General features: G+C 38.2%; 2 protein-coding genes across 6 annotated transcripts in view; both read right to left on the minus strand.

The window, feature by feature from the left end:
• Positions 1-600: 600 nt before the first annotated feature.
• LOC141642269 (lysine--tRNA ligase-like) lies at positions 601-10,689 on the minus strand. 4 transcript variants are annotated; one of them, XM_074451005.1, is made up of 14 exons: positions 10,470-10,678; positions 9,761-9,791; positions 9,507-9,666; positions 9,305-9,395; positions 8,988-9,201; positions 8,780-8,905; positions 7,059-7,335; positions 6,847-6,940; positions 6,155-6,455; positions 5,997-6,065; positions 5,764-5,907; positions 5,517-5,549; positions 809-991; positions 601-728 (listed from the first exon to the last, which is right to left on the minus strand). In XM_074451005.1, the coding sequence occupies exons 2-13, from the start codon at positions 9,767-9,769 to the stop codon at positions 974-976; spliced, it is 1,536 nt and encodes a 511-aa protein (XP_074307106.1). In that variant the 5' UTR covers positions 9,770-9,791; positions 10,470-10,678; the 3' UTR covers positions 601-728; positions 809-973. The 4 variants fall into 4 exon arrangements, with proteins under 4 accessions (XP_074307106.1, XP_074307109.1, XP_074307107.1 ...); XM_074451008.1 differs by lacking the exon at positions 601-728 and adding an exon at positions 4,928-4,968 and having other exon boundaries at positions 904-991; positions 10,470-10,657; XM_074451006.1 differs by lacking the exons at positions 601-728; positions 809-991 and adding an exon at positions 4,755-4,971 and having other exon boundaries at positions 10,470-10,689.
• Positions 10,690-11,363: 674 nt separating this feature from the next.
• The window catches only part of LOC141642271 (lysine--tRNA ligase-like), a 37,545-nt gene continuing 27,481 nt past the window's right edge, over positions 11,364-21,427 (minus strand). The window contains exons 18-19 of one of the 2 annotated variants that reach the window (XM_074451018.1): positions 12,124-12,256; positions 11,364-12,010 (exon numbers count right to left, since the gene is read on the minus strand). In XM_074451018.1, coding sequence (XP_074307119.1) covers positions 12,224-12,256 — 33 coding nt within the window. In that variant the 3' untranslated portion in view covers positions 11,364-12,010; positions 12,124-12,223. The remainder of the gene's footprint in view (positions 12,011-12,123; positions 12,257-21,427) is intronic. The other variant, XM_074451019.1, reaches the window with a different exon arrangement.

The following is a 21,427-nucleotide window of genomic DNA, read 5'->3' on the forward strand; positions in this document are numbered from 1 at the left end:
TAATGGGGTGGCCCAAGGGTGGTGATGAGTAATTAGTAAGGGTAAATTGGTCAATTTATGAGATTTGGTATCGAGTTTGGAAAAAAATAGGATTTTTGGTATAAGGTTTGACAGAAGGTTATCTTAGGTATAATATTTGAAAAAATGACTTATTTGCAAAAAACTGATGTCCATTGATCAAATAGACATCGGTTTTCCTAAAAATTTGATGTCCATTGATCAAATAGACATTTGTTTTCTTAAAAAACCGATGTCCATTGATCAAATAGACATCGGTTTTCCTAAAAATCCGATGTGCAAATTTTAATGGACATCGGTTTAAAATCCGATGTCCATTAATCCACAATGGACATGACCAAACTCTACATCGGTTGTGTATCCGATGTCCATATAGCAAAAAGTCCGATGTCCATCACAAGTTTTGTAGTAGTGAGAGTAATGTTCCGAATTATTGGAATTCATCAAAATGTGGTTATTCTTCCTTTTTCTAGGGTTTCTTGATAGCTAAAACATAGCCTTAGTCCTTAAATTGTTAAAAGTTTCTGAACTGTCTTACCTGTTGGCCCAAGAACGGATTACCGTCACCACCGCCAATTGCAGTTTGGCGGAATTTTTTGCTGAATCCAAGTCTCTCAACCATCTGCCTAGCCACTCGAGAAACTTGCATGAAGTCATTTGACGCGCCTGTTGTCACATTGTCTTCACCAAATATTACCTCTTCAGCAACCCTTGAAAATGAAGGGGAAAGCTTATATTTAAATCGACAATAACCGACTATAAGAACGAATGGATATGATACATTACATACCTGCCACCAAGAGCAACAGCCATTTGATTTTCGAGGTAGCTTCTGCTATAAAGCCCTGATTCCAGTCGTTATTCGCTGGGAGCAAAGAATGTGAGACCGCCAGCTTGACCACGGGGAATGATGGAAATTTGGCTACAGGATCATATTCGGGCATAAGAGCACCCACTAAAGCATGACCAGCCTCTACAAGATCAAATTTTTTACAGCAGTCAGAGCCCAAGGAAAAGCCAGTTAGCACCAGAAAGACGGAACTCAAGCTGGACTGGTTTGAATACGAAGGTTTCTTAAGTTGACTTCTTACCGACAATTGAACTCTAAAGAATGTCTCGTATGAATACTGTGAGAGACACATTTCCTACCTATATACCAATTAACCGACACGTCTTATAGTTGAAGACGAGTAATATACAATGGTTGGTGTGTGGTTATATATACGGTGGATTAATTGGACTGGACTATAAATTGAGGTTTGTTTGTTTCAACTCATAAAGGTATGAGGTATGAGGTATGAGGTATGAGTTTGGAATCAGTCAAATTCATACTAAGGGGTCGTTTGGTTCAACAAGTTGGAATGGAATGGAATGGAGTTTGATAGTATAGTAGTATGGGGTTCTAAATCCATACTTGCCTAATCTTGTTTGGTTCACCATAAATTGTAGAAGGGGGAATGGAGTTTGAATCCAAGGTGGGAGGGTGGGTATGAGATTCCAAGGGGTTGGGGTGGAGTTAGAATCCATTGGGTATCTAACTCCATTCCAAATCACCCCAAACCAAACACTAGAATGGATTGAATCCATTCCAATCCATTCCAAAAGCTCCAACCAAACACCCCCTAAATGTTTGTTTGATAAAAATGAAGGTTTCATACCATACCTCAAACCCATGAGGTATACATTTCTCATACCCAAGAGGAGAGGTGGGTATGAGATTGATAACCATCCCATGGGTATCAAATAATAAAACCAAAACCATGAAAAAAACATATATTAAACTTTTTAAATGATTTTTTTTTTCACATTTATTTGATCAAATCTTCATTTTCATGATTTTTCAATATCAAAAATAATTATTTTTAATGTTGTATTTTAAATTTTTCCCTTTGATGAAATCCAACCTCATTCCACACAAATTGGAACAAACACAGGGTATGAGGAATCAAGTTCGAGACTCATACCATCCGAATATAATTCCTGATTCCAAACTCATACCCACGCGCAAACCAAACGCGCGCGCTCTGAGTGGTCTTATACCATAAGACCGTTTGAAAGAATAATTTGTGTTGTTTTTTAGTTTACTAATTAGATAAGGGTAATATTGTCATTTAGTTTTGCCAATTTGTCACCTTGTATTGGTTTTTTTTAAGGATTTCTCACTAGTAAAACCATTTTTTTTACCAATCCAGCAAATACCCTTCACTATTTTTTTACCAATTTGTTAATTTGGCCTAAAAGAGTGCCCAAACAAATATTACATGGTAGGCGGCTATGCATGAAAGAAATGACGTGCTCATTGAAATTTTCTAAAACTAACCACGTATCACATCCAAACTTACCACGTATAGGATGTGACAACAAGAGTTTAATTTAATGCTAAACTAGACTACATGCCTTAGATCCTCTATAAATAGCAAGCCTCGTTACGTGTTTTCTTTTTTTTTGGCTTAAACCCTCGTTGTGTTTGTAAACACACAAACGTAAGGGTGTATTTTAAGGGTGTAAAAATGAAGGAAAACAGGGAGAGAGGGGAAAAGAGGGAAGAGAAAGGGAGAGAGGAGAAGGAGAGGGGAGGGAAAATATAACGTGGGTGTTTAGATACAATTTTCTTCTAAATTTTGTCTATTATGAAGAAATTTTGATATTTTGTATATTATGAAGAGATTTTGAGTTGTCTGGAAGAAAAAATAGATCCCTTCAAATCTTTCACTCTACCCTTATTTACTATCCAAATAAAAAATTTTAAATTCCCTATTCTCCCTTGCTTCTTATTTCCTCCAAATCTCTCAATTTAAACCCAACATCAAAGACAGAAATACAAATAGAAAGAGAATAAGGATGGACTACCCTCGTCTTAGAAGCCGCAAATAGATACTCCACATGGTATTTTTTTTTTCCTTTTCTTTTTTTAATGTAAAAAAACTAGATTGATTATATGTGTGATAGGACCAACGTATCTCATAATGAGTGAGATAAGGTAGAGTGAGATAAGTTGAAGTTACCGGCTTTCAAACCACATCGAAAGAGTAGAACCTTTTTGGCTTCACGAAAGCAACCTTTAATTATCACTTCATCGGAAAAACGAATCATTAATACTACTTGAAATTTCCCACGTAGTACGAGTGAGTTAATAACACATAAATTATTGCCTTTCAATTTAACTATGAAATTTCAAAGTATGTATTTAGCTGTTAAAATGCTTTCTTTTAAAGCGAGAGCTTTCATGTAGAAACAATTACTATTTTTTATCATAATCATAAACTGATTATATAGTGACAATTGTTTAATATTATCGACGATAGAATGTTACACCCTTTCATTTTCTTGGTTTCATACCATTTGACTAAAATATATTTTACATATATTTAATCAATGGTTTATTAGAACCTCCGTCTTAAGATTAAAACGGATCAAATACTCATCACTTGCATAGATCACTTGCATAGATAAGACAAGTCTTTTTGCTAATATTCATTTTGTTTTTGTCTTGTCTATGAAAGTGATAATTATTTGACCCGCTTTAAAACTAAGACGAACAGTATCCGTCTTAAATGAAAATTTGTATTCATACCATTTGAATAAAATATACCTCAAATATATCCAATCAATGATATGAATTCAAAGAACGATTGGGAGAATATTCTTGTTGTGCTGCTCACTTATAACAATCCTCTCTTAAGAGCACAAAATCTTATTGAAGACGGACACTATCCGTCACAAGCTGAAGACGGATAGTATCCCTCTCACAAAAAATGCAAATGTATAGTACAAGTGGAGAAAAATGGATACCCACACTTGCCCTCCCACTTGCATTATGTGAGACGGCCACTATCCGTCTTGAGCTTGTGACGGATAGTGATCGTCTTCAATAAGAAGACGGACTGAGAAGAGCATATCATTTACAAAACCCATCTTTCTAGACGTATGTTTCCAAACGTAGGAATATTTAATTACCTTTTAAATATCACAACGACCACCTACCTATGTATGTGTGTATACACGGGTTAAAGGCTAGTGCTATACCGCCTCTTCTGGCCAAATTAGACCGCATGCCACTAGCGCTAACTTGATATTATTGTTGTAACCGCTCAAATCAGTGAACTATATAATCTAAACTAACGCACCAGCTCACGACTAAATTAAGTTTACTGCAATACTTTATTGGACAAATTCTCATTATAGACGGACACTATCCATCTATAGCTATAGACGAATAGTGTTCCTCTCACAAATGAAAGTGGATAGTGCAAGTGGGTGGGAAATGGATACCCCCACTTGCCCTCCCACTTTATTTTGTGAGAGGGTCACTATCCGTCTATAGCTAAAGACGGATAGTGGTCGTCTATAATGAGACGGGCTGCATTCTTAACACAACCCCCTATTTACTGCAGTATTTTATTTTTTACGTTGGGCATACTAGGAGGACCCATCCTCTCGTATGTCGCTTCGCAACTGCTTGTAACATCACAAACTCTTATTGAAGACGGACACTATCCGTCATAAGCTGAAGACGGATAATGTTCCTCTCACAAAATGCAAATGGATAGTGCAAGTAAGGGTGAAATAGATACCCCCACTTGCCCTGCCACTTGTATTTTGTGAGAGGGCCACTATCCATCTTCGGCTTGTGACGGATAGTGGCCGTCTTCAATGAGACGGATTGTTGTAACATTTATGTAATCCTTTAAACATGAATTGAAATAAGATTGGAAGTCCAGAATCACACATTCTGATACATAGTACCCAATATTAGAGAGCCATTCATTAATAGCGCAAGGCAATCTTCAGACTGCAAAGTTTGAGACCTAGGTCAAAAGTTCTCACAGCATGTGAGACTCCTAGCGAGCTTAGTGTTTACGAGATCACAAAATTTGACTTCATCTTCAAGAAATGCATCGTTACGTACATGTAAGAGCTCCAGATTGCATCGCAGCATCAAGCTGTCTTCTTCTATTCCGCGAAAAAAAAAAAAACAGGAGATAAAAAAACGTGCTAAAGTTGAAAAGCAAAGGAAAGCATTGAAGTACATGGTAAACACCACATTGAACACATCTGCACATTTCACCACTGGGCCACAAAACTACATGCGAGCAAGTTGCAACTTCTAAACTCCATAACATTTGGCATTGAGAATTATTAGTGTGCCACCTTGCTAATTCCCAAGGTTAGGAATTAGGATGGTCAACTATGATGAGTGGTACGCCTTAGAGGTCGGCATTTGGATCATAGTGGTGGGTCTAGTTTTGTGTTCGTGATGAGTCAATAGGATGTGATCGAGGTGGTGGTGGGTCATAGAATTCATGGAGGGTCTGGTTGTGTCATAGCGTGGTGGGTGTGTTGCTACATGGGTTACATGGGTGCATGAGAACAAGATTATGAGTCGGGAAAAGAGAGAAATGAGCGGTAAAATTGCAACTACTAGATTCCTTGGTAAATGTGCATTAGTCAAATGAGGACGCTGACAGTACAACAAAACATAGAGTTAGAGCACGTACCTTTGGTTTGAGCAATGGAAATAGTAAAACATCCTGAAATAAAACAGATTAGGATGTCAGACATTAAAAAGCTTAAATCAAGCATTAATGACATCAATAAACGTGTAAATTTGTCTTGATTCCTACTTTAATTCCACTTAAGGAAATGCATTAAATTCTCATTTACAACCCTAAGGGTTGTATTTATCATTACCGTTAAAAACAAAGGAAATTGACAACTAGAAAAAGCCGCCTGATAACAAGTTACCTTGATGGCTTGTGAGTATGTCAGAAACATCACAAGTCTGTCCAGTCCAATGCCCCAACCAGCCGACGGCGGTAAACCATACTCCAATGATTCACAGAATTCCTCATCAAGCTCTGTAGCCTCATAGTCTCCACCTTTCAATTCCTGATCAAAATTGATAATATTCTTTAATTATCCCCAAAAAGATATGGAGTATAAATTATGCTAATCAATCATTCCAAAACAAACCAGACCTTTAGTAGTTCAGAAAATCTTTCCCGTTGCTCCATGGGATCATTCAATTCAGTATAGGCATTACAAAGCTGGAAGGGGTTTACAAGTTTATATCAAATACATCACTAATGAAAAATAATTTAATCATTCAGAAAATTGAAATATTTGCTTATTTTACCTCCTGTTGGTTCAGGTACAGTTCGAACCTTTCTGTGATCTCAGGTCTCAATTTGTGAGATTTGGCCATCAAGCTCATCACTTTCGGATGATTAATCACAAATGTGGGGTTGATGCAGCTAGGTACAAGAATATGGTTGATGAGCTTATCAAGAAGACGGGCAGTCCTGTACGGCGGTTTACACACCACTCCACACTTGTCACATGCTTGTCTGAGATAATCGTTTGCTTCTTCACTGCTAAGATCAGCAGGAATTGCAAGCCCTCCCATTTCACGCAACTCTTCCAGGATGTCCAATCGCCTGCTCATAGATTAGATCTTAGATTAGACCTGTATTATCTTTTAGAAAAATTAAATTTAAGGAGGGTTTTAAATGCGAGATCTAAGAACATATCTTTCCGTAGCACCGGTAGGGGGTCTTGCGGGAGCTGCGGGTTCGAGCCCCGTCAGTCCCGACGAACGTTCGTCGAATACGGCTTTCCACAGAATTTGCGTTAGGTACGAATATATTATATACTTGGTGACTCGATTGGTGAAATAGTATCGTAGTATCTCTCTCCAAAAAAGCATGTTTTTTTACTGACACAAAGCAAATATTTTGATTGTTGCGAGTGAACTATTCTCAGAATGGCAAGTAATCATGGGTGTTTAAGTAGCTTAAAAAGTATTAATTTAAAAATCCGAACACTTGCCTAAAAGGAGGCGTGAAGTCAATCTCAATTGGCTCTCCATTCTTGCTATCCGGAAACTTCACGATATAACCCCCTGTTAGGTCTTTCACAAGTCCTATACATGGATTTCCACGTTAGCAACATTATACTGGAAATTTGAAAATGCAAATACAACTATGGGCTTGTGGCAAAAATTCAGGTTATTGATAAAATATTATCAACCGGAGGCTTACCACTCAGGAAATCTTCAGTGAGAGACATCATATCTTCATAATCTGCAAAAGTCATATATGCCTCGCATGAAGTAAACTCCGGGTGGTGTGTTGCATCAATGCTCTCGTTTCTAAATTGTTTTCCTATTTCAAAAACACGATCCAATCCCCCAGCAAGAAGCATTTTCAGCTTCACTTCTGGAGCAACGCGAAGATACAGCTTCATGTCTTTGAAGTAGGTAGCAAAGGGAGCTGCAGCACCAACACCTGGAATGTGGTCCAGGATAGGTGTTTCCACCTATAAACAAAGAGTTCAGCCAGGATCACATATAGTACAAAAGAAAAAACTCGCGTCATTTGCAAAGTAAGCAATCGTTTTAAGGGTTGTTTCTTAGCCCATAGCAGATGGTACTTATTCGCTTAGTGGAGCTTTAACTTCCATTATACTGTGTCTATGGGTGGTGGATGGTGGTCAGTCGGTGAGGGGGGTGGTTTAGGGATTGTTTCTTAGCTTAGAGACAGTAGCAGTGGCAGCATCACCAGCGTAGTGTTGCCAGCGACTTATCGAGTTCAGTGGGGTGAACCATGAACTGGTTCGTTTAGAATCCACAACGGTCAGCCTAGCGAACTTTATCATGTGGAGGATAAACAGACGCGGAAGCATTTCTTAGGGATGAAAGCATTTGACAAAGAAGACAATGTGCAGTGCCAAACCCAAAACCTTTTTTCTCTTTTCTGAATACTGGTAGTCAAGTTAGGAGATCAATGTACACATTTATCAAAGAGACTTTATAAGAGGGAAGGGTTGCGGCTTTGCATGCTAGGCCTCCATTTCAGTCGTTTAACCTTTCAGTATTATACTATCCTTTTATTATTATATATTATAGAGGCACTGGGGTGGGGCGACCCATAGATGGACTGCCAGGAATTTCCTTATATGGAACATCATGTTCGGTACTCCAAATGAAATATGTAACCAATGATAAAAACGAGTTAGATCATATGATACACCTAAACCACCCATTACTACCCCACTCACCCACCACCGGGCACCAACCACCAAAGCCCCAGCACTACCACTAGCGCCTGCGTCCCCCCGCCTCCCCAGTTGCTGATACACCCCTCCCCACCCTCTCTTAACCCTTGTCATACTCCCCAGCCACATGAAATCCTTAAGTCCTAAACCCGACCACCTGAAACTACCCAATAAGGATACCACCCTTGAAACCCCTCAATAATCCTTTGATATCACCAATATGTAACAGGAATTGGACATGCCGATAAACTTGAGCACAACTCCAATTGATGGTTCTTTTTCACTTACTAGAGCTTTAACTTCCACTATACTGTGTTTGTGGGTGGTGGATGGTGGGATCGTGGTCAGTTGGTGTGGGGTGGTCTAAGGGTTGTTTCTTAGCTTAGAGACTGCAGCGGTGGCAGCGTCGCCCACATCGATGGTAAGCGTCAATGGTACAGTCGCCATCCCTGCCGACTGGGGTGACAGGGTAATAGGGTAGAGCGACCCACAGATGGGCTGACAGGGACGGAAGTTGGCGGTGGGTGATAGAGGTGGGGGTACAAAGGGGAAAGGAAATGAGGAAATGAGTCAAACAAACATCAACAAAGTGAATCATTATCCCTCGTACCCTTGCCTCTTAAGACACTCAAACCAATCGACCCTTTAAAGAATAGCGTAAAAGTGGTACTATAAACGAAATGGAAGTAAGAAACTGATACTTTACCTCTAGAAAATCCCGATCCAGCAGAAACTTTCTCAAATAGGAAATGATTGTTGAACGAGTCAGAAATAGATCTCTCACATTCTCGTTTAAGAGCAAGTCCAGGTACCTTTTCCGTGCCCGAACATCCTTCAAACAAAAAGTCAAATTAATCGATTGTTGTCATGGGAAAATTAAGTGAGAAATCAGTTAATAACATAACTTAACTTACTGGCTTTAAAGAGTACTTGAGTGCATCTCTTGGAGATCCTGGGGAAAATTTAGCAACATCTTTTGGTAAAGCAGGGAGATTGTGAAGGCAAGGGGAGAGCATTGCCATTGACTTGATGTCAATCGAGAGTTTTCCATGTTTACTTTTACTCGGATAACCTGTAACGCCAACTATATCCCCATACATAACCGGCATCGTAGTAGTTAAGTCATCCCTATCGCATATATTTTTAATACAAAAAGAAAGCAAGGTCAGTAACGAATCAAACTACATTGTTACTACACGTGAAAAAAAGAGAGAAAAAAAAAACACCATACCCAGCCTTAGCATAGGCATCAATCTTCTCGCCACCTCCACATAAAGTGTAAAGAATATGCTTAGAGGACTTGTGCTTTCCATTAACTCTCCCTTCACACATAACAACACATAATACATAATTACATAATAATATTAAAAGTGTAGAAACAGTTCCACAATAACATTTCAAAGCATTTTAGGATAACATTAAACATCAAATACCTGCCAAACATTCTTTGTGTCCCAATTGTTCTCCACTGCCAAGATCCTTGTATTTGTTTAAAAACCCTTTGAAAGTCGACGTCACAGCAAATTTTCGGTACACTTCCACTCCCTTTGCTTTCAGTTCAGACACTATTTTTACCCTATCTTTGAAATATCGCTACAGTGAACATGAAAAAACTAGTAAACATGAAAACTTCTAAAAATTCAATAAAAGACGATTAAACCAAAAAAATTTCTGAATTATCACATACAGTAGTCATTTATCCGTAGTTGAACTTCTACCTGTGACCAAAAATAGATAATTATCGTTCTCAAACCGGCATTATCAACAAAACACGATAATATATTTACGAATCACGACGAAATGATTCAGTATCATAGATATTCGAGTAAAACAACAATTTAATCCTGATTCAACATGCAACAAGTTGAAATCCTAGGTCAATTGATTTCATGCCGGATTTTATCCCAAAAAATACACGATAACTTAATTAATAACAAAGAGAATAGTTCAGTATCATAGAATATTCGATTAAAAAAATGATTTATTCATGATTCAACAGATGAAACCCTAGATTAATAAATTTTCATACACAAAACACAATAATACACAATAATTTAACTGATAAAACCGAGATAATTCATCATCATAGATATTCTAAATATACATCTAAATCAATGATCAAAATATAAAAGAAAACCCTAAAAAAACGCAGGAAATACGAAACAAAATTAGATCGGGAGACATACGAATAAATCTGGATAAAACAATAATCAAGAACAACAGATGAAGATCTGGAATTTCAAACAATAATTCACCCCTATTTAAATCAACTAGAAATAGAGGTTCACGCTATCAACCTCCGATTCCAAATAATAACCACACAACAACTCTCAATGATGAGAAAACACGTCAAATTTTCAAAATGGAAAACAAAATGAGAAAGACGTAACACTTACAATCAAATTTAGGGTTTCGTGAAGTCAAGAAGAACGATAGCTGGCCGGATTCGAAAGGTAAGTGAACTGCAGTTTCAATCGCCGGCTTCTAAAGCCGTGTCGACATGAGCGGAGAAGATGGAGGTTGCGGTGGTATTGATTAGGGTTAATTGATGGTGAATACTTGTGTAATGTGTGCTACTTACTGTGTACTTGTGTAGAAAGTTCCTTCCTATTCCACAAGAAGGAAGTGGTTTTTTTAACCCGTCCGTTAATAACCAGGTTATTAGTGACCGACCCGTTCCTTTTTGATTCAGAAACGCGATAAAGCCCAATAATTAGTGACTCTAATACAAACCTAACTCGATAATAACCAGGTAATTTAGTAACTTTAAGATTGATCCAAATCAAAGTTATATACTCCCTCATACTCAGAATAACTGTCTCATTTGTCATTTCCGTCTATTCACATAACTGTCTTATTTGACATATTTGGACATGATTAATGACGTTCCTACCCTTTGCTATTTTCTTTATTTACAACTCATACTACCCCTAACCCAACCTATTAATAAACTAACCCAGCCCACTAATCTTCCCCTTCCCTAATTAACCCAGCCCATTTCCTAATACCTCCCGCCTTTTATTTCTTCCCCTTCCCCTAAAACCCTAGTTCTCCCTCTTCCGCCTCACAACTCCTATCTTTATCTCTCTCTCTTCCGCCTCTCATGTCTTCTCTTATTTAACTAGACTAGTTGTTGCACCTCGCCCTATCGGGCGCGGTGCCCCAATTTGTTGAAATGTTAGGCGAAATTGAGTTGAGATTGAGCGTGTATTGATTGTAAACAATTAATGTATGGCTCGACATAGGCGCGGGCTAGAATTACAAGGCGAATAACACTAACAACGCAAAATCATGTCACATGTTTTGCATTACAGTGTCAGGAATGTAACACATAAGTAGCCACGATTCATTGGGAAAAGCAAAAAATGTTTTAAGTATTTAGACAGTGTTCCCAAAACACTAACTTTTGTCTAGATGATACATCGTGCCAGAAGTGGGTATTACGCAAAAGTATTTGTTTGGTTACTACGGCCCAAAAGGAAACTAAGATTTAGTGTAGTTCATAATATACATGTGACCTACATAGAGATAATGGTCGTTGGGGTTGTCGTGGGTATGTTGTTCTAATCACGACGCTGATCTGTGCTCCATCTTTGATATGAATAGGTGTCGTCGTTTGGCAAAGATTGAATTTGTGCAGAGGTGGAGATTGGAGTTTTTTTGGAATTGCCCTTGTTGCAACTAGTGTTTCACCCAACTCTTTGGTGCCGAAATTAAGTTTCGATGACACTTTTGTAGCACTACTTTCTCTCTTTCGGGATAGTTTGGTGCAAGTAGTGTACCCCTACCTGGAGTCTATACAGCGTCGTCGTCCACCTTTTTTAATCCCCATTTGAGGCCATTACTTATGGCATGTGTTGTAGTTGGGCCCACTTTGATTGAGAATGCTGACGTCCGAAGTAGATTTTGCACCTCTTTAAATGCTTTAAGTGTCCTACTACACATTTTCCAAACAATTCTAGTTAATTTTGGTTTATACCTGTTACTTTTGATGCTGTTAATTTGTATAGTTGTATTTTCAAGAAACCATGAAGTAAATTTGAAACTTACTGACTACCGAGTGCTTCATCCTATAAATGTGAGGGGCCAGCATCATAGAATCTTCTCCGCATCACTAGTAAATGTTGTTATTTGTAAATTTCCAGTGCCATCAGAAACTTCGCAGTTGAACGTCACGGTCACCCTGTATTAAAAGAGTTTAGAGTAGTAGAGTTGATTGAAGAGCGTAATAATTTGACGACGTCTAACTATTTATACTGGAGCAGACTTTATAACATGTTTCTCCCTCCGGAACTAAAAATTGACAAGGCAAAAATGCACTCAAGGAAGGTGTCCGCAAACGTGAAAAGAAAATCCCAGGACATACAACCAACAAACCAACAGGTGTTTCTCTCCCCTTCCCATGCTTATCTTCCTCCTCCCCTCTCTTTTCCTTCCTCTTACTGACAATGGGCAACATCAAAATCAAGAAGTTAATAAAGGTAAAGATACAGGCTGAAATAACATTACATTATTAGCTCATTTGGGTCATCACATAAATTTTAATGGATGGGAGTAAATGTACAGGCATTATCTACACAATAGCTAGATTATCCTTCCACTTTCATCGAACAAACACCTGGTCCGAAACTGCTTCCTTCTTCCCCTCCTTTTCTCTCCTCCTCATTCACCCTCTCCTTTCCTGCCCCTTCAGGCAAGACAGCTAATCAAACCTCAATTTGATGATCGAGACTTTACAAAATATAAGAAAAATACCATATTCAAATCAATCAGTGATCGTCTAGTGGTCAAGCTAAAAACCTCACCAAATAATATAATCGATTAAAGTTCAGTGCTTTTACATAAGGAGTATTATGGCTTAACACGGAGAAACTAAACTTAGAATGAGTTTAATAGCAACTGATATCATCAAGCTACAACGCAATACAATGATTAAACTAAAACAACCACATAATCTAAAACCCAATAAGCGCTCTGAGTGGTCTTATACCATAAGACCGTTTGAAAGAATAATTTGTGTTGTTTTTTAGTTTACTAATTAGATAAGGGTAATATTGTCATCTAGTTTTGCCAATTTGTCACCTTGTATTGGTTTTTTTTAAGGATTTCTCACTAGTAAAACCATTTTTTTTACCAATCCAGCAAATACCCTTCACTATTTTTTTACCAATTTGTTAATTTGGCCTAAAAGAGTGCCCAAACAAATATTACATGGTAGGCGGCTATGCATGAAAGAAATGACGTGCTCATTGAAATTTTCTAAAACTAACCACGTATCACATCCAAACTTACCACGTATAGGATGTGACAACAAGAGTTTAATTTAATGCTAAACTAGACTACATGCCTTAGATCCTCTATAAATAGCAAGCATCGTTACGTGTTTTCTTTTTTTTTTGGCTTAAACCCTCGTTGTGTTTGTAAACACACAAACGTAAGGGTGTATTTTAAGGGTGTAAAAATGAAGGAAAACAGGGAGAGAGGGGAAAAGAGGGAAGAGACAGGGAGAGAGGAGAAGGAGAGGGGAGGGAAAATATAACGTGGGTGTTTAGATATAATTTTCTTCTAAATTTTGTTTATTATGAAGAAATTTTGATATTTTGTCTATTATGAAGAGATTTTGAGTTGTCTGGAAGAAAAAATAGATCCCTTCAAATCTTTCACTCTACCCTTATTTACTATCCAAATAAGAAATTTTAAATTCCCTATTCTCCCTTGCTTCTTATTTCCTCCAAATCTCTCAATTTAAACCCAACATCAAAGACAGAAATACAAATAGAAAGAGAATAAGGATGGACTACCCTCATCTTAGAAGCCGCAAATAGATACTCCACATGGTATTTTTTTTTTCCTTTTCTTTTTATAATGTAAAAAAACTAGATTGATTATATGTGTGATAGGACCAACGTATCTCATAATGAGTGAGATAAGGTAGAGTGAGATAAGTTGAAATTACCGGCTTTCAAACTACATCGAAAGAGTAGAACACGAATGTCCAATATAAGTCATAAAATCGGCAACCTTGTTGACTTCACGAAAGCAATATTTAAATATCACTTCATCGAAAAAATGAATCATTAATACTACTTGAAATTTCCCACGTAGTACGAGTGAGTTACAACAACAACATCAGAGCCTTAATCCCAAAATGATTTGGGATCGGCTGACATGAATCATCTTTTCGAACCGTCCATGGGTGAACGCACGTCTCAAAATGCGAATAAAAAAAGGAAAGATGAAAAACAAAAAGGAAGAACGAAAATGTAATGGAAAGTCAAGGTGAACTTAGGGATTTTAAAATCGAATTCCATCTTTCTTTTATAAAAACTTAAAATTTAAATCGAGAGAAAAGATTAAAACGATTTTTAAAAACCGAAATAGAGTTAAGGATCCGGAATGAACCAGGTAAAATCTATAAGAAAGTGGTTGGTGAAAAAGTGTAATACAGGGGAGAAAAATAAATAAATAAATTTTTTAAATTAAATAAAAAAAAAACACTAAATCTGTCAAAACATCAAATACTAAAAATCCACATGTATCTTTTCCCTCCATTGTGCCCTCTCCGTCACCATACTCTCCTCAAGCCCCAAAACTCTCATATCGTGCTGTATCACTCTCAACCATGTCTGTCTCGGTCTTCCTCTACCTCTAGGGACTTTTTCAGTTCTCCAAGTCTCCAGCCTCCTAACTGGTGCGTCCATAGGCCTCCTTCTCACATGGCCAAACCATCTTAGTCGGTTTTCCATCATCTTGTCCTCTATTGGCGCCACTTTTACCTTTTCCCTAATCACCTCATTCCTTAACCGATCTTTCCTTGTATGTCCGCACATCCACCTCAACATGCGCATCTCCGCCACACTCATCTTTTGAATGTGACAATGCTTCACGGCCCAACACTCGGAGCCGTAAAGTAGGGCATGCCTAATTGTCGTGCGATAAAATTTTCCCTTTAATCTTTGAGGCATATCTTTATCGCATAGAAACCCTGAAGCACTCTTCCATTTCAACCATCCCGCTTTAATTCTGTGAGCCACATCTCCGTCTAACTCCCCATCTTTTTGAATAATAGATCCTAGATATCTCAAGAAATCAACCTCAACAATATTCCCATCGAAAATAATACTCCCCGCCTCTGTCGATCTCAACCCCGCCACCTTAGTGAACCGACACCTCAAATACTCGGTCTTACTCTCGCTCACCTGAACCCACGAGTCTCTAAATTCTGCCTCCACAATTCCAACTTTCTCTCCACCCCCTCTTTTGTCTCATCAATCAACACAATATCATCAGCAAACATCATACACCATGGGATGTCGTCCTGAATATCCCTTGTCAACTCATCCATAACTATAGCAAAGAGAAAAGTACTAAGTGCGGAACCTTGATGCACCCCGATGGTAATAGGAAATTCTTCCGTTCTCCCAACATTAGTGCGAACACTTGCACTAGCCCCCTCATACATGTCCTTTATGAGGTCAATATATTTTCGCGACACACCCTTTCTCGCCAAAGCCCACCAAAGTACTTCTCTTGGTACCCTATCATATGCCTTTTCCAAGTCAATAAAAACCATATGTAAGTCCTTCTTCTTGTCCCGATGGTATTCCATCAACTGTCTCATGATAAAAATCACATCCATAGTCGATCTCCCGGGCATAAATCCAAATTGGTTTTCCGAGATGTCTACACATCTCCTAAGCCTTTGCTCGATTACCCGCTCCCATAACTTCATCGTATGACTCATAAGTTTAATTCCCCCATAATTGGAACACTCTTGAACATCACCTTTGTTCTTGTACAAAGGGACAAGAGTGCTTCTCCTCCAAGTCGATGGCATCTTGTTGCTCCTCCAAATCTTGTTGAAGAGCATGGTTACCCATTCGATCCCTTTCTCCCCGACGCACCTCCAAACTTCTATGGGTATACCATCCGGTCCCTCTGCTTTCTTTGACCCCATCTTTCTTAACGCCTTTCTAACTTCACTCTTTTGTATTCTACGCACAAATTCCCGATTAACCATGCTTGGTGTTACCTCTACATCCCCAAAACCTTGTTCCTGATGTCCATTGAATAAATTATCAAAGTAAGAACTCCATCTAGCCTTTATTTCGTTATCCTGAACCAGAACCTTGTCGTCCATATCTTTCACACACCAAACTTTCCCAATATCTCTCGTCTTTCGGTCTCTTATGCGAGCCAGTTTATAGATATCCTTCTCTCCTTCTCTCGTGTCTAACCTGGCATACACTTCTTGGTTAACTTTTGCCCTCGCATCCCGTACGGCCTTTTTAGCGGCTCGTCTAGCCTCCTTGTACTTTTCAAAGTTCTCATCACTCATGCATTTCCCCAGAACCTTATAGCATTCACGTTTAGTCTTTATCGCTTGTCTCACCACATCGTTCCACCAAGATGTGTCCTTACTTGATGGTCTATTCCCTTTGGATTCCCCTAACACCTCCCTCGCCAAATCCTTTACAACATGCTCCAATTTATCCCACGTTGCATCAATATCTTTCTCCTCGCAATCCGCCCAAATAAAACTACTTCCAACCTTATCCAAAAACGCTTGTTGGTTTCCCCCTTGTAGCTTCCACCACTTGATCCGTGCCTCACCGATTATCTTTCTCTTCCTCAAGTCTCTCTTACCCCGAAAATCAAGAACCACTAGTCTATGTTGTGTTGCGGCACTTTCCCCGGGTATGACCTTGCAATCGGTGTACTCTTTCCTCCACACATTCCTTACCAAAAGGAAGTCAATTTGACTAGCATTACCTCCACTTCTATAAGTCACCAAATGAGAATGTCTTTTCTCGAACCAAGTGTTCATTATACCCAGTGGTGGAACTAGGGGGGCTAGCAGGGGCGGTCGCCCCCCCTGGCGAAAACATAAATTTTTTTTATACTAGCTTGAGTTTTGAAAAAAAAAATTGAAAAAAAATTAGAGTATATGAAAAAAATTATCTATTAAACTATTCTTTCCAAATAATCTTTTAACTTATATAACAATATAACAAATAAGGAAAATTTCCTAAATACTATTTATTACCCTAAACCTAATCTAATTATACACTAATACAAATAAGTAAAAAATTAGCAGAGGCGCAGAGCACTAACACAAACTCCACACCTCCATTGCCGATTCACGTAATCACGTCTAATTGTCTAAAGAATTAGCAAGTAAGTCACCAAAGTCCAATTTGTGTTTTTGTATGTCAAATTAGCTTTGTCTAAATTTTCTAATCCTTGGGTTTTTTGCAATTGTTTTTTTGTCAATTACAGGTAAGTTAGCCGTATCAAATAGCAATAACAATTAACAATTTGATTTTGTATTTGCTCAAATCTCAATACAAAGGTATGTTCTCAAATTTAACTATTTTTATTTATAATCTTCTATTTGAGTTATAAGTTTATGTATTTGTATTGTGCAATTTGTTAGAGAAGTAGACATGAACTTGAAAATTTGATCAATTATAATGTATAAACTAGTATTAATCGAAAATTTGAATTGTCATGCTTAATTAGATATAACTTTCATTTATAGTGTATTCTTTTTGTGGTAGATGAGTAAGAATACGAAAATTTCTGATTTTTTCAAGAAAAGAAGTCAAGAAGAGGTTAACACTAGTAACCCAAGTATAACCTCTACGGATGTGACAGAAACTGAAAACCCAAATATAGAAGAATTTAATGATCATGAATCTAACTTGGGTACTGAAAATCCAATTAATGAAGAGCCCCCGTTTAAAGTTCCCCGTGTTGAAGTGTTAGATCAGTTATATTTAGAGCGTGACCCAGGAAAAAGAAAGCCAATTTGGGAGTACCAAACATCAAAAGAGCAAAATGAAATCCGTAAAACTTTTCTTCAAAAAGGTCCATACACATGGCATACAGCAAAATATCCTTCTGACCGAAAGGGTAGAAACTTTTGCTCATCTTGGTTCAAACAATTTCCTGATTGGTTAGAGTATTCACCGACCATCGACGATCGCATATTGTGTCCCATGTTTTTCGTATGCCAAACCAAGTAATCGTCAAAGGGAAAATGCTTTCACAATTGAGGGATTTCGCTCATGGAAGAAAGTAAATGGGAAAGATTGTGCCTTTTTAAGTCATATTGGGCGAGATCATAACTCGGCTCACAAAGATGCAAAGAAAAAGTGTAATGATCTCTTGAGAATGGAACAACATATTGACACTACGATTGATAATATAACACCGAAATTATTGAAAGGAATCGATTGAAGTTAAAAGTATCAATAGTTGCGATCGGATGGTTGACTTTCCAAAGACTTTGTGCATTAGGGGCATGATGAAAGTCTAGGCTCACATAATAGAGGTAATTTTCTTGAATTTATTCGAGCTATAGCCTCTTTTAGTAACGATGTTGAAAAAGTTGTCCTAGAAAATGCTCCAGGAAATGCATCATACACATCACATCGATCCAAGAAGAGATATTATCAATATATAGTGATAGAATTCGAGATGTTATACGTAATGAGATTGGTGATCAGAAGTATTGTATAATTGTTGATGAAACAAAAGACGTCTCAAAAAGGGAGCAAATGCGGTGGTATTGAGGTTTGTTGACAAAAATGGTTATATCCGGAGCGTCTTTTTACTTGAGTCATGTCAATGAAACAAATGCATTATATCTAAAGGGTGCAATTGAAAAATGTCTCCTTGCACATAAGTTGAACATTGAAAATATTCGAGGCCAAGGATATGATGGAGCTAGTAATATGCGTGGAGAATGGTCAGGTCTACAAGCTTTGTTTTTGAAAGAATGTCCATATGCTTATTATGTTCATTGCTTTGCTCTGAGACTACAACTAGCTTTAATAGCAAAGATCCCGTGATGTGATCTCTCGTTAATCGGTTTTTCTCTAAGCTAACATTTATTGTTAATATCATCATTTCGTCTGCTAAGAGGCATGATCAATTACAAGCGACCCATTTAGCCGAGATAGAGAGATTGCTAGAACTTGAGGAGTTAGAAGCGGGAAAGGACAGAATCAAATAGGCACTATTAAAACGGGGAGATACCCGATGGGGTTCACACTGGGATCACTTAATAGCTTGTTAAATATGTATACCGCTTCATGTTCGGTGTTACAGGCATCGTAATTAAGGAAGGAAAAGGTGCAAAAAGAGGAGAAGCCGATAAGGCTTATGATGACATGACTTCCTTTGAGTTTGTTCTTGTCTTGCACATTATGATTCAGATTTTGGGGATAACAAATGATCTTTGTCAAGCATTGCAAAGAAAATCACAAGATATATTAAATGCTATGCACCTAGTGTCTAATACAAAGATCTTGATACAAAAGCTAAGAGATGATGGGTGGGAAAATTTGTTACAACAAGTGTTATTATTTTGCAACAACCATGAGATCGAAGTGCCAAACATGGAGGATCATTATATTTATGGGAGAGGAAGATTCAGACAACCAAAAGATCGTGTCACCAACTTACATTATTTTCGATTCGATGTCTTCAATCTTTGCGATAGACTCTCAACTACATGAGCTAGATTTTAGATTCAATGATGAAATGATTGAATTGCTTTCTCTGAGTTCGTCTCTTGACCCGAAGAGAAAATTTCAAAATTTCAAGGTTGATGACATTTACAAGCTTGTTTCAAAATTTTATCCAGCGGATTTTACCGAGCAAGAGAAGTTGAATCTTAAAAGTCGTTAGACCTCTTCTTGCTTGAAATGATGGAGCACCCTCAATTAGATAGGTTAAAATCTATATCTGATCTTTGTCGATGGCTTGCGGAAACTGAAAAGGGGGAGATATATTATCTTATCGATCGACTAGTTCGATTAGTCTTAACTCTACCGGTGTCAATCGCAATCGCAGAGCGTGCTTTTTCACCATGAAATTGATAAAGACCGCACTTCGTAATCGCATGGAGGATGATTATTTAATGATTCATTAATCGTGTACGTTGAGAAAGGGATTGCCAAGGAGTTTGACATTGATTCGATAATTGATGAATTCGCTTCTAAGAAGAATCGCCGATCATTGTTAAAGATTTCGAAATCCAACAAGTGATTTGTAGGATGTTATTTATATTTTACAGGTAATTTTAGCGGATCAACTTTATTATAATGCATTATTTTAAAAAAATTGACCTTATTTGTAATCTATGTTCAAATAGGTTTTGAAATACAAACTTGTTATTTACGTGTGATCGCGATCCGCCCCTCCTGAGTTAAAATCCTGGCTCCGCCACTGATTATACCCAAGTCATATGCCAAAGCAAAATCCAATATGTCACTTCCTGCTTCATTTCTCTCCCCGAACCCAAAACCCCCATGAATGTTCTCAAAGCCAACTCGACTAGTACCCACATGCCCATTGAGGTCACCACCAATGATCAATTTCTCTCCAATAGGGACTCGTTCTACAACCTCTTCCAAATCTTCCCAGAAGGCTCGTCGAAAAGAAGCATCCAAACCTACTTGAGGTGCGTAAGCACTTATAACCGTCACCACCTCATCCCCGACTACAAGCTTAATGCTCATAATCCTATCACTCTTTCTCGATATTTCTACCACATCATCAATGTAATCTTTATCAATGACAATACCCACTCCATTACGACTTTTGTCTTTACCCGTGTACCAAAGCTTATAACCCCAAGGCGCTATCACCCTTGCTTTATCTCCGACCCACTTTGTCTCTTGTAGACACATTATATGCACTCTCCTCCTTTTCATAACCTCCCTACCTCGCCTAATCTCCCGTCAAAGAGCCAACATTCCAAGTACCAAAACGTAACCTACTACCCTTCCTAAAGTCATGTCCTGATTTCTTTACCCGCTCTTGACCATGCTTCCTAGATCCGAACCTATTTTACACCACACCCATACTTCGAGGTGGCGCGCCGCTTTTGGGCGACGACCTAACAACCCTTGCATATTTTTCACTACACCCGGGTCTAGAAGATGTAGCGCACCCTTGCCTATTTGACACCACCCCCAGATGTAAAGATGGCGCGTCGCTTCCGGGCGACGACCTAGCAACCCTCACATACTTTTCACTACACCCGGGTCTAAGAAGTGCACCGTGTCGCTTCTGAGGAGACGCTCCAACGATGTTCAAATTCCGATTCATGTCCATAGAATGTGACTAAGTTTTTATGCTGGCTGCCACAGACCTACCGCAACCCTCCTCCTTTACCCGGGCTTGGGACCGGCAACGAATGCCCGAAAACACTCATAGGCGGAGTTAGTACGCTAAGTTAATAACACATAAATTATTGCCTTTCAATTTAACTATGAAATTTCAAAGTATGTATTTAGCTGTAAAAATGCTTTCTTTTAAAGCAAGAGCTTTCATGTAGAAA

Source organism: Silene latifolia, chromosome 2, assembly GCF_048544455.1.
Source record: "Silene latifolia isolate original U9 population chromosome 2, ASM4854445v1, whole genome shotgun sequence".
Classification (NCBI taxonomy): Eukaryota; Viridiplantae; Streptophyta; class Magnoliopsida; order Caryophyllales; family Caryophyllaceae; genus Silene; species Silene latifolia.

Excerpts from the sequence above, each read along its gene's own strand:
- LOC141642269 (XM_074451005.1), bottom strand. Across the intron at positions 7,336-8,779 it reads TGGATCGGGATTTTCTAGAG|GTGGAAACACCTATCCTGGA; the intron begins GTAAAGTATCAG and ends CTTTGTTTATAG. Across the intron at positions 5,550-5,763 it reads CATACTCACAAGCCATCAAG|GATGTTTTACTATTTCCATT; the intron begins GTAACTTGTTAT and ends GTTTTATTTCAG.